Source organism: Perognathus longimembris, chromosome 15 (genome assembly GCF_023159225.1).
Source record: "Perognathus longimembris pacificus isolate PPM17 chromosome 15, ASM2315922v1, whole genome shotgun sequence".
In the NCBI taxonomy this organism is placed as follows: Eukaryota; Metazoa; Chordata; class Mammalia; order Rodentia; family Heteromyidae; genus Perognathus; species Perognathus longimembris.
In genome coordinates, this window is record NC_063175.1 from 44,559,444 (window position 1) to 44,580,234 (window position 20,791).

General features: G+C 37.0%; 1 protein-coding gene across 6 annotated transcripts; it reads left to right on the forward strand.

Annotated features, from left to right (window-relative positions):
- The first annotated feature begins 410 nt into the window (after positions 1-410).
- C15H18orf54 (chromosome 15 C18orf54 homolog) lies at positions 411-15,133 on the forward strand. Of its 6 annotated transcripts, none has more exons than XR_007213393.1 (9): positions 411-509; positions 2,244-2,569; positions 3,764-4,537; positions 5,417-5,567; positions 6,957-7,056; positions 9,070-9,201; positions 9,509-9,572; positions 9,816-9,886; positions 15,013-15,133. XR_007213393.1 is itself a non-coding variant. In XM_048363337.1 (9 exons), the coding sequence occupies exons 2-9, from the start codon at positions 2,290-2,292 to the stop codon at positions 15,080-15,082; spliced, it is 1,395 nt and encodes a 464-aa protein (XP_048219294.1). In that variant the 5' UTR covers positions 411-509; positions 2,244-2,289; the 3' UTR covers positions 15,083-15,133. The 6 variants fall into 6 exon arrangements, 5 of the variants coding, with proteins under 5 accessions (XP_048219294.1, XP_048219290.1, XP_048219292.1 ...); XM_048363337.1 differs by lacking the exon at positions 9,509-9,572 and having other exon boundaries at positions 3,764-3,934; positions 4,118-4,537; XM_048363333.1 differs by lacking the exon at positions 9,509-9,572.
- Positions 15,134-20,791: the final 5,658 nt, after the last annotated feature.

The following is a 20,791-nucleotide window of genomic DNA, read 5'->3' on the forward strand; positions in this document are numbered from 1 at the left end:
TAGCGGGGCCCGGGGGGGGGGCGCGGGGGGCGCCCTGTCCTTCCGCCGCGGAGGACGCCCCCCCGGAAGGAGGCGGGCGGCGGGTCCCGGGGTCCGGACGTCGGGGGGGCCGGGGCGCCGGGCGGGCCGGGGGCGGTCCCCGCGCTCTATCGGTGGTCGCCTGGACAGGTTTCCCGGGGGTTTAGAAGTCACCGCCGAAGTCCGCGTGGGACACCCCCGCGGGGTCGGGGTTGGGGGACCCCTGAGGCGGGGGTGGGGGGGTGGGTGAGAGCGGGCGGGCGCTGCGCGCGCAGAGGCGCCTGGGGACCCGACGGGGCGGCCGTCGCTCGTCCTCGCCTCCCGCAGAGTTTCCCCAGCGGGTTCCCGGGGCGCTCCTCCCGTGGGTCACCGCCGCGGTGTTTCCATTCCAGGGAGCGGAGACGTCGTCCTCGCCGCCCAGCTGAGCGTTCCGGTCCGCGGGATGGGTTTGCGTTGGGAGCCTCGGACTGAAGCCGTGCGTGGCGGGAATGGTAAAAAGTACTGGGGGGGGGGGGGGCGCATTCGAAATAGAGGGAGCGGGGGTGGGGGGGTGGGGGATGTGGGGGTGTGGAGGTGGGGTTTGCATCCATACAGATTTGCACACATTTTGAAAACTCTTCAGGATCAGTGTTGGAATTTGTGTCAGCCCGTATTGGGGCTTGAACTCATAGCCTGGGTCGCTGTCCCTTATTACTCTCCCCCCCCCCCCACTTCGTTTTTTTCCCGTTCTACCACTGGAGCCACATCGTCACTTCCGACGTTTCTCCAGTTGGTGGGAGATGCGATTGGCACCGACGTTTCTTTCCAATCTCAATCCTCAGATGTTTACCTCCCAAGTAGCTAGGATTATGGGGATCAGCATAATGGGTGGGCATCGGGCATCTGTGTCTGGTAAAAGTTCTGGATTTTTTATTTTTATTTTTTGGGCAGTTAAGTAAGTAAAACTGACTAGCAAATCTTACCATCCACTTAAGGAATAGACTCCATTAGCTTTCTCTTTGAAGACTTTGCATTTGCGTTACAAAATTAAATTTGTGACTTGTGTTGAGGTGAGGGAGAAAGGATCCTATTACGTTTATCCAAGCATATTTATTTGAGTGACTTTAAGCTTCTTTGGTAGTAGGAAGAAAGATGGAGCAAATCTGACTTAATATAGCAGTTCTTTAGAGAGACACGAGTATCACAGCATTGGACGATATGTAGGTGCCCGTTTTTGTGTCTTCTGTGGTTTCCATTCGCCACTGCCTAATGCCTAATTGAGAGAGGCCTGGTGTAACACAAAAAGTACAATTTGACAGTTCTAGGATTTTATTAGAAAGTTATTACAGCTTAATTGTCAAATTATTGCCCAGCAACATAACATGTCCTAAGCGTTAATCCTTTAATTTTCAATGAATGTCATCTACTCAGTGCCTGACCCTTTTATTTCTTGCTTTGAATATAGATCCTATTATAACTACATTAAGGTAGACAGGAATTCTCTCAATTTGAATAATGGAAAACAGGAAGATGAGCCTATTAACTCAATTTCCAGATTATTTAAGTCTCCTTTAAAAGAGAGGTGAACTAAATCTGTTTAACAGAAGAATTGAAAATGGCGAGGTGGTTACCAAAATTGAAGATCAGGAAGTGATTATTCGCAGTGTTATTTTAGGAAAAGGCCCTATGGTAGCTGTTAAATAGGTTATTTTGTGTTCATTCTTTTTGAGGGGAAATGGTTGGCTACAGTTTGATATTAGCCACTGCAGTACTGAAAAAAGATAGTGTCCATTGTTCTTGTTTCAAATGCCTTATTTGATGGTTTTAAAAACATCTATTGTCTAGCTTCAGGATTAAGCTTATGATTTCAAAAATATGTACAGAAGAATGTAGGGTATTGTGATGTCATAGAATATATCTCCATAAGAAAAGAGACATTCTTATCAGTAGTTTTTACGAGTTTAAAAGAGTATTCTTTCTGTAACATTTCCACGTCTATTATGAAAGTAAGTTTTGTTTCCATACTTCCAGGAATGTAGTAGGCACTTATAAGTGATTTCTCAAATATTGATGAAGTAATTTATATTAAAGATGAGAGAAAACCTTCAGTGCTTAAATAGAAGTATTAAATAGGGATAACTGACTTTATTCCTTAATAACAATTTTTTAAAGCTTATGTGTTAATATTTTTTCTCTATACAATCATTCCTACTAACGGGTACCTCTAACCTACTTTTGTATTACAGTTGTTTTTAAGAAAAATGAATAAAAGCCACTTATTTTGAGAAAGCTATGGCAAGATCGAACACGAAACACAGAGTTTATTCTCAGGAGTCTTCAGTATCATCTCTCCTGGCAAGCTGCAGTTTGGATAGCAGTATTTCCTCCAACCCTGATGGCTCTTTCCACTATAAGAATAAGCTATACCGGTCTGCTTCTCAGGCTCTACAGGCCTATATTGATGATTTTGATCTGAGTCAAATATATCCTGGTGCAAGCACTGGAAAAGTTAACATTGAACGTTCTGCTAATATGTCACGATTCTCCAACTGTGGTTATAAAACAAACAAAGGTATACTTAAACTTTTTTTTTATGGCTAGTTATTTGAAGCATTTGAGAATGTGCCTATCCTTATAAGTTAGACCTTTTGCAGTTTTTAGAATAAAAATAACAATTAGAGTATTGGAATCTGGATATTTTATAAAATGGCTTTGTAATTGTCTGATTCCTAGGACTTTGTAGCTAAGATCATCTTGCTTTTGAGGGTAAGTGAGAGACTGTAATGAATATCAGATGGCCAATCTTAAGTCCTTATTTTATGGTAGCATAATGGAATGAGTGTTGGTATGGTGATTCATATTAACTAGCTTAATGACTTCAAATTCTAATTTTTCTGAGTTTATACTTGCTCACTTTTAATGGAATAGAGCTATATTAGTTTTTTTGATCTGTATTCTATGGAACAATACTTACAACATTGAGTTTTGTCCTTTTATAAGGCTTTCAAAGAGGCTGGAAAATACAGGTGTTGATAAACTGACTAATGGTCTGTTGAGCACTGATAGAATGGACCTAGAATGGGAAAAGTTTACATTCACATTTACAGCAATGTGGACAGTATATTCTAGAAGAAGAATTAAAGCAGTATTCTCCGTGTAGGCATATCAATGCAGGATGAGGTGAGAGAAAACAAATTATTTTCCTCTTTTTTTTTTTTTTCTTTTTTTGCCAGTCCTGGGGCTTGGACTCAGGGCCTGAGCACTGTCCCTGGCTTCTTCTTGCTCAAGGCTAGCACTCTGCCACTTGAGCCACAGCGCCACTTCTGGCCATTTTCTGTATATGTGGTGCTGGGGAATCGAACCTAGGGCCTCATGTATATGAGGCAAGCACTCTTGCCACTAGGCCATATCCCCAGCCCCATTATTTTCCTCTTAAAAGTACATTTTTCTGTTATAGCCAGTATGCAATGACATGTTATGAACATGATCATATTAGTGTATCAGGCATTTCTACATGGAAAAAGTTGAAGAAATAGAAACAGTACATTGAACATAAGAAAATTCATGTGGTTGGAGACAATAGAAATTAAACATTTGAAGAGATGTAAGAGAGGAAGCCAATTTCATTTTCCAATATGTTTCATACTTCTAGTCAAAACTTGAATGAGGATGGGGAAAGCTGCAAGAAGTATTCTTAAATGCTTAATTCTCATTGAATATTATGTGTAATAAAAGAAGATAAATGGAACTATACTTTGTTTTTCAGCTTTTGAAAATCTTGATCGCAAACAGCATTCGAATTCATTATCTTATAGAAGAGAGACTATTAATGACATAGACTCTGTTAGCCTAACAACTGATGACCTGTTAAGACTCCCAGCAGATGGGTCCTTTTCCCTGGCTTATGTTAGACAAGGTCATCGACCAAGCAAGAAAAGTAAGAAATACATGGGAAGACCAGGTTCATTGGAAAGGAATCCAAATTTTCAAGAATCCTCCACTCCCACGGGCAAGGATAACTTAGATGTTTCTATTGTAAACATGAATATAAATGGAAAGCAATGTGCTAGGCCAAAAACCCCCAAATTTTTGAATAGGACTAATAAAATTTCAATTTCAGAACCATCTTTTCTCCAAGAATCATCTTTCAAGGACAGTTTGGAGCACAATCCTGAAAAGAATTATCCAAGGTGGCTCACTAGCCAGAAATCTGACTTGAATGTTTCTGGGATAACAAGCTTGCCTGATTTCAAATATCCAGTCTGGCTCCACAATCAAGACTTGCTACCTGATGGAGATAGTCAAGAAGTTTATAGAATGTTGAAAGAAGATCGTTGTTCCCCCAGACATAGCTACCAAGCACAAAGAACTTCTCGGTTTAAAATGGATTGTTGTGAATATTCTTTTGAGCCCTCAAACTTTTCAAATTCCTTGAGTGATGCTAAAGGATTACATAACAAATACAAATGTGATTCTGAACATGGCCAGGGTCAGTGTGACAATCCACCTCTTTCAGAACAATCCAAAAAGCCATTCAGTGGTAATGTTTTTGTTTTGTTTTGTTTTTAAAAACCAAAGGAACTCCTACAAATTGGACTTCATAATTAAAAGCTTTATGGAGTTTTTATGCAAGTAATTAGCTCTGTAGATGCTGGTGTTCTTTTATATAGTATTTTGTAACGTGATAGTTAAAAATGTTTGCTGCTACAGAAAGCCTTTGTGTTTTGGTAGTACTAGAAATTGAATTTTAGGCCTCTTGGTTACTAGAGGCTCTGAGCAGTACCACCAAGCCCCTCCACCCCTTTTTTTCAATTTGTCTGTACTGGGCCCTGAACTAAGGGTCTCATACTTGCTTAGCTTTCTTTTGCAACAGCTACTGCAGTATCACTTAACCCACACTTAGAGTATGGCTTTTTTTTGGTTATATTGAAATGGAGGCTACAAACTTTTCTGCTAGGGCTGGCTTGAACAGGGATCCTACAGGTCTCAACATCCTAAATACCTAGGATTACAGGTGTAATCCACTGATACCTTGGCATCATTGGTTATTTTGGGGGCATAGTCTCACTTTATGCCCAGACTGGCCTGGACTGTGATCCTCCTATTTATGATAAGCTTTCCTGCGTTTGTGGGGAAGAATAGGTACATGTTACTATGGGCCCAGGCCTTGTTTTTTCCCCTGTAGCTGGGATAACAGGCTCATACCACTGAGCCCCAGCCATTGGTTGAGATGGAGTCACTGGAACTTCCTTTTTTGCCTGAGCTGGCTTCATACCACACCCTTGGGTGTCTCCCAGCTAGCTAAAATAGATTGAGCCATTGTGTCTGACCAGATATGTGTATATTCTGTTATTTTTTTTTGTTGACTTTGTGGAATTTCTTTTGCTTTCTCCTTTTTTTCTTAATTTTTAAAAATTAGGTGACAAAATTGAATTGCTTATCCTGAAGGCCAAGAGAAATCTAGAGCAGTGTTCTGAAGAATTATCCGTACCTGTGAACAACGATAACAGTCCTTGCTCATTGGAGAAACTTGAAGCAGAAAGATCCTGGGACAATGTTCCTGTTACTTTGTAAGTAAGTGAGTGTTTAGCTTTCCAAATGAAAAAAATGTCATATGAATATCATTTATTTGAAAATAAGTTAGTGATCATTAGTAATTAACATTGTAATTTTATAGCCCATAGCTTTGTGTTGCTAGCTTTAAATTGTAGTTTTCATTTGATACCACAAGGTGGTGTAATGTTTCATATACAGGTATACCCATTATATAAAATTTGGCCTTATTATGTGTTCATTGTTTCACCACTGTTATGTGTTGTCAAGAATTCAATTATTTTGCAGGTAAAAGTGTTTTGAAATTACTGTTTTTCTTTACAACGTAATCATCTTTATCGCATTACATTAATGTTACCTATTTTCATTTTACTTTCTCTTGTATTGTTTTCTTTGTGTGATATAGTTTATTATATAGATTGTTATAGTTCCTAAGATTGTTTTTGTTAGTGTGTTTACCCTTTCTATTGATATAGTTACTCTGAATAATTTAAAAACTGTTTACCTAGACACTTAAGAGTCTCACAGTCTTTCCTGGCTGGGCTGTCTTTGAACCACAATCCTCAGATCTAAGCCTCCCGAGTAGCTAGGATTGTAGGCATGAGCCACTGGAAGTGTTTTCTTTTAAGCTTGGTTTTATCCCTCCTTCCCCTCACCTTCCTCTTTTTTTTTTTTTTTTGCCAGCCGTGGGGCTTGAACTCTGGGCATGAGCACTGTTCCTGAGTTCTGAGCTCAGTATTAGCTCTGTACCACTTGAGCCACAACTCTACTTCTGGCTTTTTGTGATGGATTGGAGATGAAAATCTTGGTCTTTCCTGCCTTGGCTGGTTTTGAACCAAGATTTCAGCCTCCCGAGTAGCTGGGATCACAGGCATGGACCATTGGCTCCTGGCTCTTTCTTTATTAGCCAGGATTTGTTTCAGTATAATGCTGAAAGTAGGGATAAATAGAAATATTTTATGCTCCCCATACAGGAAATGGAAGTTAAAGAATCAAAATCTATAGCTTATATACTTTCTGAGCTGGTTGCCAGTCTAGCAACTCCTGCTCCTTAGTCATTTTGTGTGGTAGGTAAAATAGATGAGGTTGAGGTTTACATAAAACCAGGGACCTTCCAGGGCTTTCTTTTACCAGACATTCCTTTCATGCTATTTCTGTGCAATTGTAAAGTGTTCCTAGATTTTTACCTTTTCAGAGGAGAAGGCAGATTTAGATAGTCTCTTCTATACCTAACAGTTAATAGATAAGTCTCAGTCATTGAAATGAAGAGCATCAGGATAAGTATGGGCTGGACCCTGAATTACCATAAACATTAATATGAATCACTTGTATTTTAATAGGAATCCTTACATTCTGTATTGCCTACTTTTTTGAAAACCTGATTTGTTTTCTTTAAATCCTGTTAGCAAATCTCCTGTTCCTGTTAATTCTGATAGTCCTCAAGAAGCTTCAAAGGCAAAGAGTGATAAAGATTTTCTTGAATACTTTCTAAATAATGATAGTCAGGTGAGTAAAGTTAAATCTTAATTTACTAAGTTTCTGATAATAATTTTTAAGTTAGGTATTTTAAAACAAAAACAGACCTAATCTTTTCCTGACCCAGTCTCTTTCCTAACATAAAATCATCTCCTTTCAGCAGATACAATGATGACATTTTTTTTTCCCTGGAAAACAAAATAAACCAGGCAATTATACAGGAAATTATATTTTCTTGCAGGGCAGTTGATAATTGGAGCTTGTGTTTCTATAAAACTGATAAACATATGGTAACTTAAAATTATAATTTGGTTGTACAAAGTGTATGTGCAGGGCTGGGAATGTAGCCTAATGGTATATGCTTGCCTAGCATTTATAAATCCCTGGGTTCGATTTTTAGCATCACAAAAAAGTGGCGCTGTGGCTCAAGCGGTAGAGTGCTAGCTAGCCTTGAGCAAAAAGAAGCCAGGGACAGTGTGCAGGCCCTGAGTTCAAAGTGTATGTGCAGTTTACAGAGTTCCCCAAATATGTGTGTATCTCCTTTCCATCACTTTTTGCTTTCTATCTCTATGATTTTGCTACTCTAGGACCACATATAACAAGCATTATGAAGCAGATACTGTGGCATGTGTATTGAGGAAGCAGAGGCAAGATGAATTCTAGGCTAGCCTGGGATACATAGCAAGACCTTGTGTCAAAAAAAGTGAAACCAAACAAAGCAAAACAAACTGAAAAGACAACTCCCCTCCCAGATGTCATTAAAGTGACTGTCTTGTGATTAGTTTAATTCATTTTGCTTGATTTTGTCCACGCTCATATATGTTACAGTATATACTAAAATTTCCTTCCTTTCTTAGAACAGTATTCTGTGTATGACTGCATTTTATTTATCCATACACTTACATATTGATACATGGGTTGCTTTTTCTTTTGGTTGTAATGCTGCTATGAATATGAATACAGGTACAAATGCCTGTGAGCCCTTGCTTTCACTTCTCTTGGACATGTAAGGCAGAAATTGTTCTTACTGAAATGTCAAGTTATAGACACCCTAAGAGGCTTTGTGCCACTTTGTAGATGCCTGCAGGACACTGCAACTTGTATGAAAAATGTACTAATAGACTGTTAATGACTTAAACAGAAGTTTAAAAACATCTCTTACAAATTTTAAAAACTTCTCTTACAAATTGTCTTAAGATTGTAACCACCTGTTGAGTAAGTGCATTTGCCATCTTTGGATACAGAAAAGGTAAGTAACAATTGACATGTCATAGTGGCTCTGTAGAGGTGAAAGAGAGCATTCTTTTCAGGAATGGGGAGTGTACATCCTGGGGCCTATAAAGCCCTCAGAATCATTTCGGAGGATGACTGGAAAGACACACACGCATCTTATGGGCTCTTGTCAGCTGCCCATAACCCATTTGCCTGTATTGATATTTTTATGTGGCTTGTCATTTATGTTATAAATAATACCCACATGGGCCTTAGCAAAGAAAAGATTCCCTACCTCTGTTATATGAAAACATTTAAAATTATGACAAGAAATTATGATTTGAAACTTTAGTCTGCTCATTTAATCTTACTTAGATAATTTGATAAGAACATGTTAGATTACCTGCTGTTCTCTGAGAATGTATTAGTTAAGAGTTGTGATTTTTAAATCACATAGGGGCTGGAGATATTATTGCTCAAGTGGTAGAATGGCAGCTCGCAAGCCTAAGTGTGAGGCTTACATTTAAGATCCAGTTTTATTAAAAAATATACTAGATGAATTCGTTGTAAGTATAAATATGTACCACAGTGTAAAATTACAAGAATTATAAAGGATATGCCGAACTTATGCATTAGTATTTCTAAGTAGTTTCATCTGGAGAAGTGGTATAGGGAAGTGTGATGAGTTAAATGTAATTTTTAAAAAGTACTTTATTGACATAAATTGTTTGGGTTTTTTTTTTGCACTAATTTTATATTGACAGAAATACACATTAAAACCCTTTTTCTCTTACATGGTTTGGCTAACTTAATCATTTGTTTAAACTGTAGAGTTCTACCCTTTCTGGTGGCAAACATCATGGTCCTGTTGAAGCGTTAAAACAAATGTTATTTAATCTTCAAGCAGTTCAAGAAAGTTTCAGTCAGAATAAAGCTGCAGAAACAAAAGAAGACATTAAACAAGTACGTTCAAGCTTGATTTATTAATTGAGATGTAAATATTTAGTATTTTCTCATTGTTGTAACAAAATGTATGACAGAAACCACCTACAAGAGGAAGGATTTATTTTGGTTATTGGTTTCAGAGATTTCAGTTCATAGTCATTGGTTCCATTGATTATGGACCCTGGTGAGGTAGATGGACACCATGGTTGTAGGAGCCTGTGAAGGAGGAGGGTTGTATTTACTCTTTGTTGGACAGGACCAGAGACCAGATAGCGCTTTAAAAGGCATGCCCCCAAGCCCAATTACTCTGTCTCACTTTCCATAGTTTCTACAACCTCCCAGAACAGTTTACCAGATAGGGAGGGACCAAGCAGTCAATACATGAGCAGGTGGGAAATCTCATTTTTTAATCTGCAGCAGATTTCTTCCTACATATTTCAGACCTTAACAGATTTCTGATTAAATATGCCATGTAACACATTATAGAGTTGTGGTGCTATGTTGTTTTGTTTTTTGAAAGAAAAAAATTCACACTTAATTCTTTAGTTTTCTGGTGGAATTTTTTTTTACTTAATAGATATTAATGATATCTTAAGTGTTTTTATTTTTATTTTTGGCATTTTAAATAATAGGTTTCAGAAGATGAATTCACTAAATTACAGTTGAAGGAAAATATGATTCCTATTACTAGGTCTCTTCAAAAGTAAGTATTCTTTATTAATATGCATTCAAATTCTTCTTACCCATTCATTTGGGAAATGTCAGGTTTAGTTGTTTCAAGAATAGATAGATATATGGCTGGGAATGTGGCTTCGTGGTAGAGCGCTTGCCTAGCATACATGAAGCCCTGGTTTCTATTCCTCAATATCACACAAACAGAAAAAGCTAAAAGAGGCTCTGTGGCTCAAGTGGTAGAGTGTTAGCCTTGAGCAATAGAAGCTTAGGGACAGTTCCCAGGCCCAGAGTTCAAGCTCCAGGACTGGCAAAAAAAAAAAAAAAAGAATAAAAAAGGAATAGATTTTCATTAGTATATTTATGCTTCTTAGATCACACCTTTTTTCATGAAAGTTATAGCAAAGATTTATTTTTTTTTGTAGTGTTAAAGGAGGGACAAATGAAAAGAAAGACATTTCCTGCCTTCTATGCAGAAAATGGGATTTAAATACTTCAGAGTATAGTGTCTTGAAGAAAAAACATTGCTTTCTCTAAAACTTGTGTTAATTGCTATTTAAAATGTCCTAAGGGCATAATGACATACCCTTAGACATTTAAAAATATAAACAAATCACTCAGATTCTTGCATTTCAGAGTAATAGTACAATTTGAGATAGTATTGGTATGGTTGTAACAATAACTTGTTAAAAATGAGTTTTCATATAGTTCCTTTAGCATAAATTGGATAATCATCTATATATCTAACTCATATAACACATCCCCACAGAAATTGGAAGTGATATTAATATCTGAAATACTGACAAATAAAAGTCTTCCCTATGATTATGATACTGGTAGAGAAAGCTGCTTGTTTATGGGTTTGGTTTTATGGAGTGTTCTCAGAAGACAGTTACTGAGCTTCAGAAATACTAAAAGACTTTTTTTTTTGCCAGTCCTGGGCCTTGGACTCAGGGCTTGAGCACCCTCCCTGGCTTCTTCCCGCTCAAGGCCAGCACTCTGCCACCTGAGCCACAGCGCCCCTTCTGGCCGTTTTCCATATATGTGGTGCTGGGGAATCGAACTGAGAGCTTCATGTGTAGGAGGCAAGCACTGTTGCCACTAGGCCATATTCCCAGCCCATGAGTAAAAGATTTTTAGTACAACAATTTTACTTGACACTAAATATCCAACTGTTTGTGCTATAGTGATAGTCTCTCTTAGGAAGAATCCATCTGAGTAAAATACCTTGCACTTTCAAACCCCCCAAAAGCTTATCTTTTGTATGAAAATTGCTTATGATTGTCTGTTTCCCAAGGAAGTGTGAAACAAGTAGAACATTAGGCATATAAACTTGTGACTAAAAACATATATACTGTATAATTTTCATAGTTAAAAATAAGAACTTGTTATGAATATTTGTTTTTACTTGATTTACAGTGTTCCAGATAGATATAGCATCTCTTTCTTTGTAGTTTGTCTTAGAGCTTCAGTGTAATGTTCTATACCCAGGAGAGATCAGTGAATAGTGATAAACAACGTTTATTATTTGCCAAGTGTTAGTATTTTTAAGTGCTACTGAAAATGAAATTCAGCCCAGTACCAGTGTCTTAAGCCTGTATTCTTTAGCTATTCAGAAGGCTGGAGGATCAAGGTTTGAAGACAGCCTGTGCAGAAAAGCCTGCGACTTCATCTCCAATTAGCTAGCAAGAAGCTTGGCTGGAATTGTGACCCAAGTTTTAGAACACCAGTGTGAGAAAGCAAACTAAGGGAGAATGAAAGGCCTGAGTTTAAGCCTAGTACCAAAAGTAAATAAATAAATAAAATAGAAGAGCAAAAAAGCATATGATCCTCATGATTCTACAAAGAATAAACTCTTATTATAATACAGATCCAGGGGATAGTCATAAATTAATAAGAAACTTGCCTAATATTACACAGTAAGAGGTAGTGTTTATTGCTAAGTGTTTATTGGCAGTCTAATAAGGAAACCTGCTTCTAACTAACACTTGCTTATGATAGTGGTAAGTTGTTCATTGATATTAGGTACAGGACCTTAGTTGTTCATCTAAGGTAAAGACTTCCTTGTACTTTAAATTTATAAAGGAGATGACCTGAAGCTTTCCATTCTTAAAAAAGTACTGATATTGGTGTTGGGCGTCAGTGGCTCAAGTCTATAATCCAGTTAGTCACTAAAAAAGCTGAGTTGGGGAGTTTGGGGCTCAAGTGGCAGAGTATTAGCCTTCAGCACAAAATCTCAGCAAACAGTGTGAGCCCTTAGTTCAAACCCAAGGACTGGCACCAAAAATAAAAATGTATGGTGATCTTGCAGATCTAAATGTGGTTTCTGAACTAAAGTACATACCTTAGAAAAATTTTATTCTATTTTCTAGTGTCCTGTTTGATTTAAAATGTCAATTGCAATTTAATTGACATACATTAAATTGTACATGTAAGTGGCTTTATTTTATCTTCTTGGGACTAATTTAACATGATGTTCTCCAGTTCGATTTTCCAGAAAATCTCATTCTTTGAAATATGTTGTTCTTTGAAATATCTGAGTAAAACTCGATTGTGTATATATTCCACATTTTCTTTATCCATTCAATCATTGATGGGCACTAAGACTTGATTCCATAATTTGGCTATTGTGAATATTGCTGCATTTAATGTGTATACAGGTATCTCTGTAGTAACTGACTCTTGATTCTTTGCGGTATATACCCCCAAGTGTTATGCCTGGATTGTATTGCGAATTCTAGTGTTCTTTTCTTATTGAACTTCTTTAGTGGATAGAAGATATTTTCTTAATAAAAATGAACAGTTCTTAAACCATGGTAAAAATGGGTAGAAATTAATTTATAGGTGTTTTTCCATTTGCTAGAATATTTTTAGTACTAGTAACTTCTTGTTACATCTAGTAAGTCTTGCTTACATAGCAGATTCTACTTTTAGAATGCAGCAAGGCTCATGTTTTGTTAGATTGTTGTTATTGATTTTGTTGTATTATATGGATTAGTTTAAATAAGGCTTTACACTTCAAAGGATTATTAATAGGTATTTATTATGAGGTAAATTTAGACTTGGAAAATCATACCAGTGCATTTTAGATCCTTTTTACTTCTTTAGACAGCAGTCTTTTGTTCTCCCAGTGTAGAAAATCTGTTCTGTAGGAGAGCTCTTTGGAATTGAAACATAAATGTTGGGTGATACCAACCAACAGTGTTAATTTTTCGGAAGGGTTTAATAGGTGCCAACATTGCAGTGGACTTAGTATTCTTGTAATATTTAGCCCTGTCTTACACATTTATGTATTATGAGTTTAATAAAAACATTTGCTAAAAGCTTTCTGTAAGAAAACAATTGTCATCTTTAAGTAAATGGAAGAATTACAGTTTTTGAATAACAGGCTTTCCTAGAGTCGTGTGATGAAATATACATAATTATTCTGCCTAGGCAGATTGTGAAGGACTGACCAGTAAACAGGTTGGTATTTATGACTTATGTACTCCAGATTAGCAATGGTAGACAGTTACAAAATCATCAGTCATCTAAAAGAATTTCTATTTAGCTTTGGGAAATATTTTTCATATTCTAGAATGAATATGAAAACTACTTTGTAATTTTCAATACTAGAGATCTTACTGTGCACAACAAACTTAATAGCCAGAAAATAGTCTACTTTTCCAGTTCTTGCCAGATGAGTGTACCTCTATTCCAGGATAAGATTAAGGAAAAGTGTAGTTTTTTTTTATTTGAATGGACTCATACTTTTCAAATCTAGGGAATGATAAAGAATGATACAATATATAGTTCTTTAGGAATACCTTTAAATAAGACTACAGAATTAAAGTACAGGTAAGTAAAAGTTTTATTTCAGTCCCCAGTATCACTGAACTTGGATTGATTTGTTACTTCTTTCCGGATCTTGTTTCCACATTACTTAAAGAGAAACGAACTCTTAGGAAACATCACTCTCTGGGTTGCCAGAAAAACCTCATTGATTAGTGAATGAGAAACTAGGCATAAAGTTTTCCAATAGCCAGTTATATCATCTGGATTTCTCCATTGTTAATGGGAAGACTTAAAGATCACAGTGGGTTTATCTTTTTTTTTTTTTGGCCAGTCCTGGGGCTTGGACTCAGGGCCTGAGCACTGTCCCTGGCTTCTTTTTGCTCAAGGCTAGCACTCTGCCACTTGGCCACAGCGCCACTTCTGGCCATTTTCTGTATATGTGGTGCTGGGGAATTGAACCCAGGGCCTCATGTATATGAGGCAGGCACTCTTGCCACTAGGCCATATTCCCAGCCCCCACAGTGGGTTTAATAACTTGTAACATTATAGCTGTTAATAACTTAGTTTTAAAGTAATGATTAGTGTAAGATATTTTGTTAGTGGCAATGACTGTAGTGAATGTGATACAAAAATATCAATATTATTGAAGGTCATGTATACTGGCTTTGCTTGAATTCATAATAGAAGGAAATGTTAAATTAAAAGACATGAAAGATAAGAGTGTAAATAAGTTGAGTGGTATTTTTAGAGGAAGCTTGGAAAGTTAGGTCCTTTGTTTGAAGAATGAATTTTCTACACTGCGACTTGATGTGCAATCTTGGCTTTACTATGGAGAAAAAAGCCATGTTGTCCAGCTTAATGTTATTGCAGGAGTCACTGGTTTTCATTCCATTCAATAAAAATGAATTTTCCTCTGAACCGTAGCCAGTCTTTGTATGTTACTAGAAATCAAGACATCTTAGTTAAAATATTAAAAAATAAATTATGTATTTTATTTTCTAACTGATAATCTATTTTGTAATGAGATCTTGCTGAAATGTATTGTTTTGCAAAGGCCTGGGGAGAAGTACATAAAAAAATGTTAAGTAGGATAAAAAAAAATACCTATTATTGCTTCCTATTAAACTGCTTGGAAGAGTAACTTAAAATTGAGGATCAAAAATAATAAATTTGAAGTAAATATTTATAGAACATTCGATAAATTTTTTAATCTTCAACTACTGAGATCTACAAATTTTATAAGGAACAATCCTGAAAGTTGAAATTTATGTATCTTATTCTATCTTTGAGGATAATAAACGGTATAGTCATTACTTGCTGTCTGCATTGGCTGTTCAGTTTTTAAATATTGGTTTGTAATGTCTTTTGTATTTTCTAATGAAGGGCCTTGCATCATTTATCTCGCCTGAGAGACCTGGTTGATACCAGTGGAAGACAGTCACCGAAAATTTGAAGAGGAAAATAAAACTGTCACCACAATAAATAAAAACCACAGGATAAATTATGTATTTTTCCTATTATTTAAACTGACAAAGCAAATGTAAGGTGTTCATTATTTTATGATTGGTTCAAGTATATTTCTGAAGGAACAGAACTTGAAAATGTCCCCAGGTTTTGTGACTTAGCCTCACTTTGAGCCAAAATGCAGGAATATAAACTAGAGAGAACCACAATTATCCTGTTTCTTACTTGGATCTTTTAGTTAGAAAATATTTAATATTCAGAGATGAATAATTTCCATTCTTGATGCTGATGTAGGCTTTCTTTAGAAATCTGGTCATTTTATCATTTGGTTCTAAAACAATAAGAAACTTCCTACCTTCTACCTGAAATTCCTAAGTAGATTAAAAAAAATAATATCCACATTTTAGCAATTTAAGGAATTGTCACAATCATTATGGTGCATCTTATGTAGAATCTTTTAAATATTTCATAAAGCAAATATTTAAGGTGCTGTGTTTGTAAATGGCATCAGTAGTAGAAAGCATGGAAGGTAATAGGGGCCCAAACTGCCAAGGTCAAGCTTTTTTTTTTTTTGAAGGACATTAATCCATAAGGGTAGGTCCCTCATGACCTGCCCCATCACAATACTGTTTCAATACAGTTGGGTAAACACTGAGACCACAGCACTGGTTTTGTGGTGCAACTTTGAGACTGGCTTGATATGAACGGGTTACCAACTTCATCAAGAAACTATACAGTATAATTGGAATAAGGAAAGTTTATATTAAAATGTTTTAAAATTTATATTCATGTGTTACTTTGTTGAATGGCAACTTCTGTGTACAACAAAGATAAAAAATTTAAAAAGGTTTTAAATAAAAAGAATAAAGTGGCAAGCTAGCATTGGGTAGAATATGCTTGGAAGAGTTGGGCCAATGTTTCACTTTAGACCTTACTAAAAGGGAGGGATAGCTGTCCGTTCACTGGGTAGCAGAAGACACTTGTTTGGAAACAGCAAAACTGGTCTTTAGCAACTGGAAGTAGGCAGGAAGCCAACACCCCAAAGTGCAGGGAAGTTGCTGGTGGCGAGTGAGTACGCAGGCAAGTCTGGGTCTGGAGACTAGGCATCAGATGAAATGTCTGTGTTGGAGGAGAAAGGTCATCAGCTTGGTCAGGTCTGTGAAGTCACTAAGAATACATGCATTCTGGGAGATGAGATACAGTGTTACCTTTAAACCCACTTCTTACTCTTGCTTATGCTTCAGATACAGACCTTTCATGGTCAGTTTGGAGCTGAGGCCTGTACATGTATATTACATAGTGTAATGTCAGGTTCTAGGAAGGTTTTGGTAAAAGAACAGGCCAAAACGTGTGTCTCCTATCCACCTCAGCCCTCTTCTTCACAGCATGTTGCATAGCTAGTCAAAGAAATGTGGATATATTAAGTGAACGCAAAGTGGTCAATTAGAAAACTGAACCATGAAAAGGGCTGAAAGGTAGCCTGTAGCTAATCCACTAATCTGATAAATATGTGAAACAGTTCTCATGAACTCAAAATCTGGTACTCTTTTTAAGTATTCTGGAGTTAGATTTTTTACCCTTGTTCAAATTGACAGGAAGAAACAATTCATTACTTTTCATCATGGTGGCCATATAGCTTTTATATAAACATTTCTGGAAGAAAATTCTTTAAATGGAATGCTTTCTTTTTTTAGTATATCCCTGCTTACCAAGTCGTGTTTGCTTTTATGTCTTGCTGTCAATTTGCCTTCTAAGACTATTTCGTATACGCATGTTATTCCTAATAGTGAAACCAACAAAAGTAATGTTCCATCCATCATCTCAGCATGTCTGGTTTTTCAATTCTTTTTGGGACAGACTTGTTTCTTCATTTTATCACCTTTCCGGATGCTCTGTGGCTTTCAGTGTTTGTGTATTTTTGTGCCCTATATGTCTAGAACAGAGTGGAGAAGATTTGATGAAATGATATATTGCTGCACTTGAGTGTGTGTGTAAGGGGAATGTATGAAGTGAAAGTAACAAGGCATAAATGTTACAAGGAACTTGGTGGAAACACTGAAATAGATGTGTATGTACAACAGCTAAGTATGTGTTGCTTCAGAGAGATGAATACAGAAGATGGCCACAGGTTCCTTGTCAGTCTAGATTACCTAATGAGACTGGAAAAACAAGAACAGATGATCCAGTAAGGGGCCTCCGAATAATCAGGATGAGATGTGGAGTTGATCTACCTCAAAGGAACCAGGTAGGAGATAAGAGCTGCAAAACCTGAGTGGAGAGAAGATGTGGTACAAAATATATTAAATCATATGAGTATGTTGTGTGTAGGAATACAACCTTTCTACTCTGTGACTTCCAGTTCTCCACACTACAAGAATATTTCAATTTCCAAGATACTATTCCATCTCTTCACTTTGGTGCCTTCCTATCTTTGGGTAAAATAAGTTGCTATGTCAAGTGTCTAATCCTAGTATGTTTACTTACAGGTTTATGCTACCACAGTTGAGGGGAGCCATGCAACCTGTTTCTCTGGGTCTGGTTTCATATAAACTATTGACAATATAATTTTTCCCACATCTTTCCATTTTCTTATGACTGGCACAATATCACTCTTTCTGATAGAATTTCATTGTGTATATATGGCACATTTTTTCCATCCATTGAGCAGCATCTGGCCATGTCTTTACTATGGTATATAATGCTGAAGTGTATATGGTTGGGCTAGTAGCCTTACTGTAGACTTGTTTGTGCCCTATTAGTTAAATGCCCAGGACTGGATCATAGGGTAGTTTTATGTTTAATTTTTTGAGGACCATCTATACCGCTTTTCAGAGTGGCTGAACAAGTTCATATTTCCACTAACAGTGTAATAGTGTTCCCTTTTGACTGTATCCTTGGCCAGCATTTGTTATTGTTCATTTTCTTGATATTGGGCCATTCTAATGAGTGAGGTGTTGATCATTTCTTCACGTGTCTATTGGCCATTCTTATTTCGTCTGAGAAATATCTCTTTAAATCTTTTGTCCACTTGCTAATTTGGTGGTTGTTTCCTTGAGAGTATCTATGTATCCAGTCTTCCTTTGATTTGTTGTGTTTCTAGATCTTAGAAAGTTTCTACCTGTGCCTAGGAGACCTAGCGCTTCCTCTACCTCTTCCTGTAACTATTTCATGGTGTCTGGTCATACATTGAGGTCTTGAATCCATTTGAATTGTTGTATGGTGCCATATGTAAGGATCTAGTCTCAGTTTTATGCATGTGGTCTCCAATTTTACCAGCACCATTTGTTGAAGAGACCATCTTCCATCCTATGTTTTTGGCTCCCTTATCAAATATTAAATGTGTATAGGTGTTGGGGTTCATTTCTGGGTCTTCTTTTCCATTGGTCCCCAGGCCTATTCTGTGTCAGTACCAAGCTATTTTCATTGGTATAGCTTCATAATAGAGTTTGAAGTGTGTTATTATTTCTCCAATACTGTTCTGCCTGTTTTGAATTGCTTTCACTATTTGGGGTCTTTTATTATTCCATATGAGGTTTTGAATTACTTTATCTCCATGAAGAACGTTGTTGAGATTTTGATGGGTATTGCATTGAAGTTGTAAATTGCCTTTGGCAGTATTGTCATTTTTACAATGTAAATTTTTCCAATCTAGAAGCATGGAAGGTCTTTCCATTTCCTTTACAGTTTCCTTTTTCAAATTTTTAAATTGTTTTATTTTCACAATAGAGGTCCTTCATATCTTTGGTTAATTCCCAGATGACCCATTATTGGCATAAAGAAAAGCTACTGATTTTTTTTTTTTTTGGCGGTGGGGGGGGGATGATCTTTTTTTTGTTGTTGTTGTTGCCAGTTTTGGGCTTGGAACTCATGTCCCTGAGCTTCTATTGCTCAAGGCTAGCATTCTTCTACTGAGGCCACGGTGCTAATTGCATCTTTTTCTGTTTATGAGGTGCTGAGGTATCAAACCAAGGACTTCATGCATGCAAGGCATACACTCTATCACTAAGCCTCATTCCCAGCCCATGTGGCCTGATTTTATATGCCACTTTGCCTAAGTTTTGGATCAGTTCTAGTAGCTTGGGGAAGTCTATAGAGCCCTTTAAATACAGTATGATGTCATCTCTAAAGAGGGATGGATAGTTTTACTTCTTTCTTCCCTATTTGGATCCCATTTTGTTTTTTTCTCTTGCCTAATTGCTCTTGTTAGGTATTTCCAGTATTATATTGAAAAGGAGTTGGAGGACATCCTTGTCTTGTTCCTGATTTTAGAGGACATAGTTTTTGTATTTCCCCATTACGTATAATGCTGGGTGTATGTTTGTCATATACAGCCTTTATTATATTGAAGAATGTTCCGTAGATTGCTAGCTTCCTCCAGAATTATTATCACAAAGAGGTATTGAATCTTCTCAAAAGCCTTTTCTGCTTCTATTGAGATTATTTGGTAGTTCTTGACCTTCTGTTGATGTTTTATATTACATTTATCGATTTGTGTATATTGAACTAGCCTTTTTCATCCCTGGGAAGAATTCCATTTAATGATAGTGTACAATTGTTTTGTTGTTGAATTCAGTTGTCCGGAATATTATTGAGAAATCTTGTGTCTATGTTCATCAAAGAGATAGTTCTCCTTCTTTGATGAGTCCCTCTATGTTTTGGGGATGAATGAATGCTGGCTTCATGGAATGAATTTGGTAGTGATCTTTCTATTTCACTGGAGAGTATTGAGGTCAGTTCTTTGAGGACCTTATAGAATTTGGTTGTATTCAGATGTACTCTTTACACTTAACTCTGGAGAAATCTGGGCCCAGTGTCCTTGCCTATCTTTTAACCTCAAGGCTCTTATTGGACATCAGTGAATTTACATGGAGCTAGTTTCTTCCCTGGTTACACAGCCCACTCTCACAAGTTTTGTTTGAGCCTTGGCACATGATTTTGCCAGTGTGAAGGACTGTAGAAATGGCAGTGATTGCCTTTGCATCTTCAGCAAGTCATAGACATAGTGAGCTGCTGGTGGGGATTCAAGGAGAGAGAACTCTGTTTCTACCCTTGGGACCTCTTTTTTCATACACATAATTAAAGCACTTTATGATGGAAGACTAGCCAATAGCCTAACCTTTCTATTTTAAGGCAAGGAGAAAGATAAGATGAAGTTTGGAGAGTGAGAAAGAGTAAAAGATAACTATTTTAAACTGACCCATTCTGAACTATACTTTTGGGAGCTGTAGTCCTAGCAGTGTTGTCTCAGGTTCTGGACATATTATCTCAGGCACAAATGACAGAATTCAAACTCTTAGCACTGACTATGCCAGTGACATCCCTGGCTATTGGAAAGCCTCACTGAGTTCAAATCCAGTACTAGCAAACATAATTTGCTTTTATCTTTGCAGAATCACTATGAATTTAAATTCAGTATATTTGAATTGACTACATATGGTATAAGTATTTGAAACTCAAATGATCAGAGTTTGGCTTGTGGGAGCTCTTAAAAGCCTCCTTGGTATTGACATATCCTTGCTCTCTGAACAATAGAATGTTCCAGACCCTCCTGATAATATTTTTAGCCTACAACATAGTAATAATTTAAAGGAACTTATTAAAGGATAGATCATGATATGTCTCTCTGGAATGGTCCCAAAGCAGGAAGGACAATTTGAAGAAAGAGTAATGTAGAAGCATTGTCTACACTGTGAGACAT

Excerpts from the sequence above, each read along its gene's own strand:
- C15H18orf54 (XM_048363333.1), top strand. The coding sequence starts at position 2,290 with ATGGCAAGATCGAACACGAAACACAGAGTTTATTCTCAGGAGTCTTCA. Across the intron at positions 2,570-3,763 it reads TGGTTATAAAACAAACAAAG|CTTTTGAAAATCTTGATCGC; the intron begins GTATACTTAAAC and ends TTTGTTTTTCAG. Across the intron at positions 4,538-5,416 it reads ATCCAAAAAGCCATTCAGTG|GTGACAAAATTGAATTGCTT; the intron begins GTAATGTTTTTG and ends TTTAAAAATTAG.